Here is a 13154-nt window from a genome sequence, read left to right as displayed (position 1 = left end):
AAATTCTAAAAGGTGTGCATCGTACCTGACACCTAGTCGAACACTTTACAGTTGGTTGTGTGACTGTACATCATTCCCTTCAAATACTATTGAGCTTTAAATTATGGTATATTTTGTGTATGAGCCCATTCGGGAGTGAAATTCATATAAAATGTACATGTGATTTAATAGTTTTTTATTAAGTATCAAAAATCTAAAAGGTGTGCTTCATACCTGACATTTAGACAAACATTTTCCAGTTGGTTATATGACCGTAAGTCATTCCCTTCAAATGCTATTGAAGTTAGAAATGTGTATAACAATGTTGTATGTAACTTTAGAGACGGTCCCTTAATTTTTCGCATATCTTTGAATATCAAATGTCAAACAAACTTTATGCCAGTAGATGAAAGCAGTTAGCACGCTGAAGTGTTTAATTCGTCTTGCACCACATATATTTGCCAATGATTGCAATTTTTATTCATTCATGAAGGAGACATACTTTTTTTTTGTCCATTTGTAGCGTAATTCCGCAAGTTAGTTACTAACACAGAAATGTCGAGCTTGTCATGGTACTGCAAAACAGGAACGCTCTCTCTCGATGACTTTTTTCCCCTGTGTCTGAAAACAGCTTTACCTTCACGTGACTGTTACAAAGCACCGACACTGGAGACTCCTTCCATACAACTGTTAAATAAACAACATCTCACAGAAACAGTCACCATATCTATAGCTGCACCTGTACTAGAGTGAGCACATTGATCTAAAGCGTGATTGGCATTACTCAGGGTTTCGCCTAAGGCCCTGTTCACACTAGTGCATTTTAAAATGAAAACGATAATCGTCCACACTGGAGTTTCCACTATGTTTCAGAAACGATCTCAGTCCACGCTACACGACTGAATGCGTCATGTCACATGACCATTCATGCACACTGGGTATGCGTATACAAGTGCAAACAGGAAGTTGGTTGCTAGTCGAAACCGGCATTCCACATAGGGCTTATGCCGCTTTGTTGTCGATTGCTCTAATCATAGCTTTCCTCTTGCGCATGTAGGCAGCTGCAGTATTCTAAAATACAGAATTTAACTGCACAATGGCTGCTCAGAATGACAACAAAGCCAGCAAAGCTTGCAGTTCAGTCTCCATGTTGTTGTGTATACGATCAAGGTAGGTAGTGTAATGGTCATATGGTCGGGGCTCGATGAATCAGGGAAGGATATGCAATGATCCAGAATACCCAATCAGGAGCGAATGTGGGCAGAGCCACGCCTTCGTTTTCAAAAGTCTTTGTTTTTGGTGTGTTTAGACTGAAACACGAGACCTGAGTTTTCAAAGTAAAACGTGGTCTTCGGCATTTCCAAAAGTTTCTGGAGTAGTGCAGATGACAGGCGTAACCTTAGCAACAGTTATGCATTTTAAAACGTGCGTAAACAGGGTCTAAGATTTCAGGGAGCACAGGTGCGCTCTAGAGTTCCGAAAGTGGTGAAATAATTCAAAGGAAATTTTAAGTTATTTGCAGTTTTTCATGTTGTTTTCGATCCTTATCATATAGCTTGGCAACATTTCTTATACTTGTAGTCAAAAGTCTGTTAATTTCACCAGATAACATGTTTGAGATGTAACGAAAATAAATGTTCGTTCGGCTTAAGGTGCTCCGCAAAAACACTTGTGTGTTGCGCCTAAGCCTTTCTGTGGTAATGAAAACCCTGCGTTACTGTAAGAGTGCTGTTGTAGAAAACGTGTCACGTTCTGACCGATCTGAATCTGAATTCGAAAGCATTGTGGTGTAAATAACATGGAATACTCTCGTACGCGCGAGACTTGCAGGATGTTTCCCATCAGTGTGTTGTAGGATGATGAATAATTCAGATCAGAAAAGATTTTCCACTACACTGATTCAGTCATGTAGTACATAAACTCAGGCATTTGCATGTGTACACACACACACACACACATACACACACACACAGTGTCCACTGTTGAAATTGAAACAACAAACGGTGTTCTCATGCCCCGCTTCTTCCTCTGCAGGCGTATTGACTCAGAAGGTGAAGGTGGAGCTGGAAGTGGTGTCCTATCCGGGTCAGACAGTGATCCTGTGCTGCCAATTTCCTGACAAAGGCCAGACCCAGCTCATTCAGGTCAGAGGTCACCTCCTATCTCCAACCTGGCCATAAGCATGCTCTGTCTCTCTTTCTCTCTCATGCACGCTCTCTCTCTCTCTCTCTTACACACACACACACACACACACACACACTACAGTTCAGATGTATTCTCTGCCTGAACTTGATATCCTAGTGAAGGAAGTTGTTTGTGATCCTTCCCTTCTTTTATCTCTCTCTCTCTCTGTATGTGTGTGTGTTTGTTTTGCAACCTGCGAGTCATGTATCTGTAATAAAGAAGCCTAATCTATTTATTGAGCTATTTTAACATTAGTTGTCTCCTCTGTAGGTGTCCTGGATTTTAGAAAATAGCTCTGCCACTCGGACCAACATTGCAGTGTTTCATCCAACTTTCGGGGTCAGTTACCCAGCATCCCCAGTGCAGGGGCGTGTGAGTTTCACAAAAGAACCCCCTCCTCTGGAACATCCAACTATCCAGATCACAGACATTGCTCTGACAGATGAGGGGAATTACGTCTGCGAGTACGCCCTATACCCGACCGGAAACGAAAATGGGGTAACCGCCCTCGTCATACTAGGTGAGCAAACAGGAATGAGCATATGTGTGTGTTTGTATTAAATATTTGTGTCTCCTGTCCTATAGGCTGTTACTGGATTTCATGATGCGTCATATTGTCAGATCAGTCGGACCGCTGTTAATGTGTGAAGCATGGCAGTAACCTTGACCAGGCTCTCTCTCTCTCTCGCTCGCTCGCTCTCTCTCTCTCTCTCTCTCTCTCTGTCTCACGCTCTCTCTCTCTCTCTCTGTCTTTGTGATAATGATCTGCCTGCTTATCATGCTGAGAGGCTGCTTCTCTCCTGTCTTTCTGTGCAAAAATGTGCAAGAAGCAATCCAATCCTCAATGTTTACTTCTTCCCATCCTCCTCTCTTCCTCTCTTTCTCTCCTCTGTTAAAGTGCCCTGTGAAATCAAGGTCGAAACTCCTCTTCTTTTCTTATTTGCCCTTTCTTCCAGCCAAGCCCCAGAACACGGCTTCCACCATCACCGTTCCCGCCGGCACTTCTCCCGTCTCCGTAGCGCAATGTGTGTCGGCCAACGGACGACCACCGGCAACCCTCACCTGGGTGACTAATCTGAGCGGCAACGGGACAGGACTGGTCCAGACAAGCAACTCGGACAACACGGTGACGGTGCGCAGCGAGTACCTTTTCACGCCCACGGCGGCCGATAATGGCAAGGAGATCACCTGCGTGGTGTCACATCGCACACTGACCAAAGCTGAGAACTTCCCCATGAAACTGGTGGTCCAATGTACATCCATGGCCTTTTCTCTTCTTTTGTAGAATAAGTTGAGTCTCAATAGACTAATTATTTCCAGATTGCTGCCTGGCTTTTTCACACTCGAGTCGTGAACAGTAGCCTGTCAATACAAAAGAATGTCAGAGTAAAGTCTCAGAGAGTCTCAGAAGCCTGTAGTGTGGGTTGCTTTACTGACTGCAAGCCTGCTTGTTATTTTAGGTGTTCAAACACAAACCTCTGTGCAGAGTTGTAATGGCACCAGGTAAACGTGGTCTCTCTCTCTCTCTCTCTCTCTCTCTCTCTCTCTCTCTCTCTCTCTCTCTCTCTCTCACTCCCAGATCCTCCTCAGGTGCAGATTGTAGGATATGACAATAACTGGTATGTAGGCCGTACAGACGTGGTGCTGACCTGCCAATATCAGGGGAACCCCAGTCCTCCCACTGTAAACTGGAAGATGTGAGTAACACTACTTTTCCGAGCACCACAGCAAAATGGCTAGCATTAAAGGGGTAGTTCACCCAAAAATGAAAATTCTGTCATCAGTTCCTCACCCTCATGTCATTCCAAACCCATAAGACTTTCCTTCATCTTCGGAACGCAAATCAAGACGTTTTTAATGAAACCTGGGAGATTTCTGTCCTCCATTTACAGTCCAAGTATCCAAAACGTTCACGCTCCAAAAAGTTCAGAAAGGCATCGTAAAAGTAATCCATGTGACTCCAGCGGTTTAATCCCAGTTTTATGAAGTGAAAGAACCCCAACGCATGCGTGTTGTGTCGACATGAGAGCGGACAAAAAAATGCAAATCCTCCGCTATGTCGAAATCTGCAGACATCTTTACTGCATCCCTCTTCCTCTGCTGTAAACAGTGCAGCGCTTCCAGGTCCCGTTGAATCGCAAGAGCCGACATGCCGGTTTCGACACAGAGGAGGACGTTCGTATTTTTATGTCCGCTTTTGTGTTGACACAACACACACGCATCGTGGTTCTCTCGTGAACATGCGTTGGAGATCTATGCGGAAGTGAAGATGTTTTGTGAATAAAGACTTTATTTTAGTTTATTCGCACACAAAGTGTTCGTATTGCTTCATAAAACTGTGATTTAACCACTGGAGTCGCATGGATTACTATGACGCCTTTATGAACTTTTTGGAGCTTGAAAGTTTTAATTACTTGGACTGTAAATAGAGAGACAGAAATGTTTTTTATTAAAAACACCTTTGTTTGTGCTCCGAAGATGAAGGAAAGTCTTACGGGCTTTTGGAACAACATGAGGGTGAGGAAATGATGGCAGAATTTTTCTTTTTGGGTGAACTATCCCTTTAAGGCTTTCAGTTTGTATCAATTTCATCGTGTTCTATTTCTTGATAAGCTTGTTTATTAGTGATTTAGTGAACTCTCCCCTGTGAGAATCATTCACCTATTTGACTCCACAAGGGAAATATTGCTATAACGATTGCAGTAGTGCTGTGTCACAGAACAGGAATGCTTTGCTAGCGTTGCTGTAATGTCATTTTTAACGTTTTTTATTGTTCCCTGACAGGAGCTCAGGCTTTATACCAGACTCGGTGGAGATGGCCCAGAACAAACTAACCGTACGGAAGGTGGACGACTCTGTAAATACCACGTTTATCTGCGAGGTGACAAACAGCCTCGGCATCGGCAAGGACCAGGTCACTGTGTTCGTCAGGGGTGAGTGAGAATACACGCTTATACACATTTCCAAAAAAAAAAGCCACACTTAGAGTATTCTGAATATCTGCTACTCTGTGGATGCGCACACGTTTACAATCTATGGTTTAAGCATCCTGGGTTTTCTTGCTTACTCATACACATCCACTCATGTATAGTGCATCTGTAGAAGTGACACACAGTGCTGAACAGCAGCATAACTCACTCAGTGTCCAGGGCATCCTTTCCTAGGGGATTGTGGGTATTAGTGTAAGGCAGTTTGTTGTGTCTGTCATGTTCCACCTTGTGTCCGTCACGTTGCATGTGTATAGTACATGTGTGCGCCGACTATTTGTCTCCTCTGTCTCTTTGTATCCTGTGTGTCATCTTTTCCTTCTTGAATGTTTCGGCTTTGTTGCACCGACTGTAGGACAGTTGTTCTCTTGGAAGAATTGCGACTTCCATGGATGTATTCTCATTTTGAAATCGAATCAGCCTTCTGTTTAATATCAAACGGTACAGCATGAATATCATATAACCAGCATAAATACGAGAACAAACCTTCTTCTCAGGTGACTTGTTGTGGATAAAAATGACATGAAATAAACATGAGGGAGACCTAGTATGAGTAATATGTAATTTTATTGATAATTCACAGGACTGGTGGGTGTGTAATCTTGAGGAGAGCGGTAGGGGGAAGAAAATGGGGTGTGTTCTGGGGACATGGGATAGTCAGCAAAGGTGAAATAAGAAGACCATTGAGAGTAGGGCGGACTGACAGGTGAGAAAAGGGAAGAATGTTCAGAGCCCAGATCAGAGAAGGTGACATCATCCTCAGACTGAAAGCTGGAGGGAGGTTCTGTCTGTGTAGAGGCGTCAATACACACATTCATGGGGTGGATTCTGTATCCGAGAGAGGGGGGGACCCCGCATTTCCATTTCCAGAGGGGATGCTGCGAAGAACGTTAAGTAGCACCATGATGTCAGCAGTGAGATGCGCGAGCTGATAGAGAGTGTCCAGATCCAGATCCAGACGGGCACCTAGACACACAGAAGCGGTATTAGGCGGATATTGACGAATTGGATTCACACTTTAAGATCTTTTAAGAATAACACACTATGGTTTATTAGTCAAAAAGTCAAAAAGAAGTATAAGAGCTGAGGAGTGCTAACACACACACACACATTCATACAGTCAAGGACGGGCATGTAGACATAACACACACACACACATACACACACTCTGTCTCTCTCTCTCACACACACATAACATTATAACTTTATAAGAATAATAAAAAGGAGTATTAAGATATTATAAGGGTAATATCTTATAATAATAAAATATATACTCTATATAAAATACTCTTTATAACAATAAAGAGTAGTAGGATATGTAGGATAGTAGAAGGGTAATATAATGATATTATGAAGTAGGAAGTACAGTAAACCAAGCAGTATAACTATATATAAAATAGAGATATAGAGCAAATATGAAGGTAAAATATAAACCAGAAATACAGAAAAATGTAACTTACTCATAATTCAGATGGTGAAGATTCTTGTCTCACAAGGAAGGCCTTAATTTTAGAAAACCATGAGGAGCCATTTATAAGGGTAGCTGAGTCAAGCTTCCTCCCCGAGATAATAGTGAGACCAAGGTCTTTCTAAATTGTTTTGTCTCTCTCCACTTTCGAACCTAATGGTAAATTGGAAAGTCCTTTTTCAAAACATAATGGTAAATTTGATAAGGCTTTTTCAAAACATAATGGTAATGTAGATGAGCTCTTTTTTTAACCCTATTGGTATTGATATCATAGTCTTTCTGAAATATGTTGGTTATCTGCTGTGTAAATACAGTATAAATACTGGAGCTTGAGCTCCGGGTTTGAGGTCACTTCTGAGAATTCTCATCGGTGTGGATCTCGTGTGGTGGAACGGAACCAATAAATCTGGACCCTTGCTTCTTCTCACTCACGGCTGGTGTCTTTTTTCTATCTCCAACTGGGTTCGGAGATGTGAGTATTTGCTTCTATGTTGAATTTTAAGTGTTTTTGGGTAATAGGCTAAATTTGAGCCAGCAGACTCTTCTGGCATAGTTACAGTATCTCACAAAAGTGAGTACACCCCTCACATTTTTGTAAATATTTGATTATATCTTTTAATGTGACAACACTGAAGAAATGACACTTTGCTACAATGTAAAGTAGTGAGTGTACAGCTTGTGTAACAGTGTAAATTTGCTGTCCCCTCAAAATAACTCAACACACAGCCATTAATGTCTAAACTGCTGGCAACAAAAGTGAGTACACCCCTAAGTGAAAATGTCCAAATTGGGCCCAAAGTGTCAATATTTTGTGTGGCCACCATTATTTTCCAGCACTGCCTTAACCCTCTTGGGCATGGAGTTCACCAGAGCTTCACAGGTTGCCACTGGAGTCCTCTTACACTCCTCTATGATGACATCACAGAGTTGGTGGATGTTAGAGACCTTGTACTCCTTCACCTTCCATTTGAGGATGCCCCACAGATACTCAATAGGGTTTAGGTCTGGAGACATGCTTGGACAGTCCATCACCTTCACCCTCAGCTTCTTTAGCAAGGTAGTGGTCGTCTTGGAGGTGTGTTTGGGGTCGTTATCATGCTGGAATACTGCATACTGATCATGTTCTGCTTCAGTATGTCACAGTACATGTTGGCATTCATGGTTCCCTCAATGAACTGTAGCTCCCCAGTGCCAGCAGCACTCATGCAGCCCCAGACCATGACACTCCCACCACCATGCTTGACTGTAGGCAAGACACTCTTGTCTTTGTACTCCTCGCCTGGTTGCCGCCACACACGCTTGACACCATTTGAACCAAATAAGTTTATCTTGGTCTCATCAGACCACAGGACATGGTTCCAGTAATCCATGTTCTTAGTCTACTTGTCTTCAGCAAACTGTTTGTGGGCTTTCTTGTGCATCATCTTTAGAAGAAGCTTCCTTCTGGGACGACAGCCTTGCAGACCAGTTTGATACAATGTGCGACGTATGGTCTGAGCACTGACAGGCTGACTCCCGCCCCTTCAACCTCTGCAGCAATGCTTGGCAGCACTCATACATCTATTTCCCAAAGACAACCTCTGGATATGATGCTGAGCACATGTACTCAACTTCTTTGGTCGACCATGGCGAGGCCTGTTCTGAGTGGAACCTGTCCTGTTAAACCATTATTTCCCTCTGCATCTGGTCTGGAATCGATCAGTTTCCTGTCCACACTGTTGTACAATGGTGCATCTGTGGACCTCACCTTGCCTGGGAGCAAGAAACCTTACTTATAATCTTTTAAGTGTGTGTGTGTGTGTGTGTGTGTGTGTGTGTGTGTGTGTGTGTCAAGAGATTGAAACACATTTGAGGTGTTTGAAGCCAAGAGCTCTGTATAATGCATGAGTTTGTTCGTGTGGCAGTGGGCCGGGTTGGAGCGCTGCTCCGGTCCCTGTCATCAGCCGTGTACATTTCTCCTTCTCCTGGTCTGTTCCTCTTCCACCGAGCAGCACGATGGTATAAAATATAGAAGTGCAGTTTACTCTGCTGGGGGAACATGGTCATGCTGATCATGCTGGTCATGCTGACCAAGGAGTAATGATCGAGTTAATGATGTGCCTCTCACCAGCAACACGTCTTTTAAGAGGCTTCTATCTGCTGCTTCTCCACATTTTTTTCCCCACTTGCACTCTGAAGTGTTCTATGCAATCTATAATACAGTGTATGTTTTTACACATTTACTGAGTTACATCTCTCACAATCTCTGTCTTAGTGAATGTTTCTATAATAACTCATATAAAGTGTAATAGAAAAGTTATTTTCCTGTAACTTGTTCGTCACTTCTTCATTCTGGTCTTAGCTGTAAATAGATGCGTGTGAATTTTACCCCTTTTTCTGCTGTCTCTCTCTTCAGTGACCATCTTCACTTCCTGCATTACGCCTTATTGATAGATCTTTTTTCTTACATGTATTTATCAATCCTGTGTTCACATTTTCAAAAACAGCGGTCTATGTGGACTGAACTGTGTATGACTTTTCAGTGCTTTGACACAAAAAGTATTGAATAACCTCAGCTTTCAAAATTAATTAATACTTTTCTCACTCAAACGTCATCAAAACTCTGTTCCACAGGGGATGCAGGGGACGTGTCCCCCGCACTTTAAATAAAATGTAAATTTGTCCCCTGCACTTTTCACTGGTCATGGTCAATTTGTGTATCTTTGATTTCTATACGTGTACATGTCTATAAGTCTGTACGTGACCTGATGTTGCCATGACAATCGGTCACTCACGTCACGTGCCACGCCCATGTTCACACCCACGCTCAGCGCTCAGAAGTCATGATGAACTCAAAGGGGCAAAAAAATATTCTCTCCTTTTTTTTTCTGTAAGTGAACCCTTAGAATTATTAACTGGTTTCCCCCCCCCCCCCCCCCCCCCCTTTTTTGAGGTCATTAACTCAAGGGTTCACATCATTTTTCCACAAGCACTGTGCGGTTTATTTTTGGTTGTTCTCAATATTTTTTTTTGTGTTATTATTTTAGACACATTATATTTGTCAATACCCTTGACTTAGATGAAGATCAGATCACATTTTATACAAATTTATTTCAGAAAACCATGAAATTCCAAAAGGTTCACATACTTTTTCTTGCCACTGTATAATAAAGTAGTGTGTGAATATAAGTATATATTATATATTGTGTGCTATGTATATGCAATACAATGTACACTAAACACAATATAACAATATACAATATAACATGCAAGTACAGAATCATAAATTGCATATTAAGCCAATTAAGAGCAAGAAGAGATAAAACCCCGCACAGTGGCTTAGTTAGCACTAAGCCACTGGGTTAGCACGTTCGCCTCACACCGCCAGGGTTGGAGGTTCGATTCCCCCGCTGCCCTGTGTTTGTGGAGTTTGCATTTGTGCGGAGTTTGTCCGGGTACTCCGGTTTCTTCCCCCAGTCCAAAGACCTGCATGGTAGGCTGATTGGCATGTCCAAAGTGTCCATAGTGTATGAATGTGTGCCCTGTGTGTGTGGAAAAGTGTGTGTGTGATTGTGTGCCCTGCGATGGATTGGCATCCTGTCCAGGGTGTACCCCGCCTTGTGCCCCATGCTGCCTGGGATAGGCTCCAGGTTCCCCGTGACCCTGAAAAGGATAAGCGGTATAGAAGATGGATGGATGGAAGAGATACAACCCATCAATTAGACAAAGGTCAGAAAAAATACCCTTGACATTCTGTCCCCAAGCACATCTGAAATGATGGCTACGCCCCTGTGTGTATCTGCAGCTTATTTTTCCGCATGTTTACATACTGTTTCCAAAAACTAATCAACATTTGTAACCAAATCAAATTTTGATTTTGAGGCATGTATGAAGTGTATAATTTAGTACATTAGAGAACTCTCACAATCTCTGTCTTATTGAATTATCTTCAAGAACTCATATAAAGTGTATTAGAAAAGTTATTTTCCGGTAACTTGTAATGTTCGTCATTTCTTCATTCTCTTTTGGACTGTAAATAGATGCGTGTAAATTTCACACCACCTTCTGCTGTCCCTCTGTCAGTGACCACCATCTTCACTTCGCTTAAGTAATGCCTTACCTTTATTTATAGGATAAGGTACATGCCATAAACATATATGTTAAGAAGTATGTTTTTAAGCAAGGTGAAGTATATTAACTGAAGTATTATTTTCCATTGTAAAAACATTGTTAGCTAAAATAAAATAATTAAAACAAATATTAAAGATATTAAAGTCTGCATGAGGGAGTGACTACACTGTCTAACACTTTTGAGAGTCAGAAGAAATCTTTACCTCTTAAAGGTACATTTTCATTAATGACTGTGAGCATGCTTTGTGTCCAGTGTCATGTGCCATATTACTAACAGTGATAAAAACAGTCGTTAGTTTTAATAAGTTTTGTCTTTTCAGTAGGAAGAAGAGAAACTTCAACACACTCGAGGAAAACAGACACAACACCTTCATCAGAACCGCCTCAGAGTAAAACAACAAACTCTCCACCTGCATCAACAACAGTAAAACAAGATAAACCAGACAGCAGCCTCCCTCTAGGTGCCAAAACTTTTCATTATCAATGAAAATACACATCTGTATTATTACATTTATTAACATTTTGGTGTGTTTTATTACACAGTTTTCTGCATTCTGGCGGTTTTATTGTTGGTGATACCCGGTGTAGTGGCAATTATTTGTTGGAGACGCAAAGGTACAAAACACACGCACACACACACACACACACACACACACACACGCAAAACAAATACACACATACGAACACATATGTACACACACACAACAACATCAAATTCTGAGATTGATGAACTGAAACCTGTAGAAGCAGCAGCACTTCTGTAAGTGTCTCTGGGTAAGGAAAATGAAATTGTGTAGTTTCCACTAGAGGTGTGATTTCTGAGGTCTTTTCTCTTTAGGAGGAAGATGTGGAGAGAACGTGATTACTGAAGGACGTCCGGACTGTAAGAGAAAGCGGAAGGATCAGGTTAGTGTACATGCAGATCGGAGCTCAGCTGCATTTTTATTATTATCTTTATGTCTTTGAGTCCTGCTGTATTTAATTTAATTTAATCTCCATTTAATTCTGCATGGCTTCTATAATAACAGTTATAGCAGATTTGTTTCTACCTTTAGATCTTTACTTGTATTTGTGATACACTGCAGGTAACACACATGAACCACACATGCTTTCACTGAACACATGGTGTAAAGAAAGAAGTCAGATTTGGAGATTTGTTTCTTACATAATTTTACTTGCTTCTTGGAGTCAACAGTAAAAGCACTAGAAATTGGTATGTGTGTGTTATATGTATAATTTTCATGTTCTGTCTTTCCACAGACTGAACCTGATGTTACTTACGCAACTGTAACCCACGTGAACACAGCCGGAACAGCACGGGTCCAGATCAACGCTGCAGACAACACTGAATATGCCAGCATTCTAACAAGATAATCCACAGTAAATATACATAGATACACTCTCAGATATTATATAATAATGATGAAAACATATATTAAACACACACCATGGTAAGCATGTTTTTCCACAAATTGTTGTTTTTCATGTTTTTGTTTGTTTGTTTATTTTTTCAAGTAAATAGCAGATTCAGATATATGCATGTATGGGGGAAAGCGGGCGGGGTTTCCAGAGTATTGCATTACATTTATTTATGTTAGCTAAGGGTATTGTTCCTCATTTACTTTGTGTGTTAATCATTAAAAATTGCTGATGGATAATCTTGCAGAAGTATTTAGAGCGTACGCATCATCTTATATCTTATGTGTTCATTTCTTATTCTGATATAAGAATGACATGTAGAAGGCTTTTATCATCATCCTGTTTCGTGTAAGAAGACTCCTATATCTGTTCTTGTTTGTGACTTTTAAAGTCTGCTGAGTTCGGGTAAAAATAAAAGAATGAGAATTGATGCATCCGACTGGAATGAATGTGTATTTCTAACCTAGCTTTTGTGAATGTTTCCTAACACTCCTTGCAATTATCATTACTGAATTCACTTTTTCAGGACTCACACAGTTAGCAGTCTGAGTGGATGTAGCCGTGGATCAGTTTTCATTACACTTACACAAACTTGTGGCACTGAATATAATGATATGAATATACAGTATATAATATAAATAGCCTTATTCAAACTTCATGAATTCTGTTTTCTCTCAAACTCGACCTCCAGCAGAACTCAGTACATCTACAGCACTTTTTCTTCATGTTTACTTAATATTTACAAAACTGCTGAATATTGGTTCAATATGTAACAATGGGCTCTCAGGAAGGTTATAGGGCTCCATATACACAAGGATTATTTATACAAAATCAGGGTTAAAAAGCTCCAGCTCAGATACCAAAAAACACTGAGCAAACAAACAGATAGCTAACAGACAAACTAAGAAGACGATTAGAAGTTGGGCGTCCTGGAATAGAATTGTCTATAGGCTAGATGTTACGCAAAAACTAAACAGAATACACACACACACGTATATGTATGTGTG

General features: G+C 41.2%; 1 protein-coding gene across 1 annotated transcript in view; it reads left to right on the top strand.

Annotated features, from left to right (window-relative positions):
• LOC108261109 (basement membrane-specific heparan sulfate proteoglycan core protein) overlaps nt 1-12920 on the top strand; it is a 73910-nt gene extending 60990 nt beyond the window's left edge. The window contains exons 12-20 of the mRNA XM_053687001.1: nt 2014-2123; nt 2434-2683; nt 3120-3416; nt 3743-3860; nt 4948-5096; nt 11049-11189; nt 11272-11343; nt 11567-11634; nt 11989-12920. Of these exons, the coding sequence (XP_053542976.1) occupies nt 2014-2123; nt 2434-2683; nt 3120-3416; nt 3743-3860; nt 4948-5096; nt 11049-11189; nt 11272-11343; nt 11567-11634; nt 11989-12102 (1319 nt within the window). The 3' untranslated portion in view covers nt 12103-12920. The remainder of the gene's footprint in view (nt 1-2013; nt 2124-2433; nt 2684-3119; nt 3417-3742; nt 3861-4947; nt 5097-11048; nt 11190-11271; nt 11344-11566; nt 11635-11988) is intronic.
• The last annotated feature ends 234 nt before the right edge of the window (nt 12921-13154 follow it).

This window comes from Ictalurus punctatus, chromosome 2, assembly GCF_001660625.3.
Source record: "Ictalurus punctatus breed USDA103 chromosome 2, Coco_2.0, whole genome shotgun sequence".
NCBI lineage: Eukaryota > Metazoa > Chordata > Actinopteri > Siluriformes > Ictaluridae > Ictalurus > Ictalurus punctatus.
Note: the sequence above shows the minus strand (reverse complement) of the source record. Positions and strands in the feature narration are given on the sequence as shown.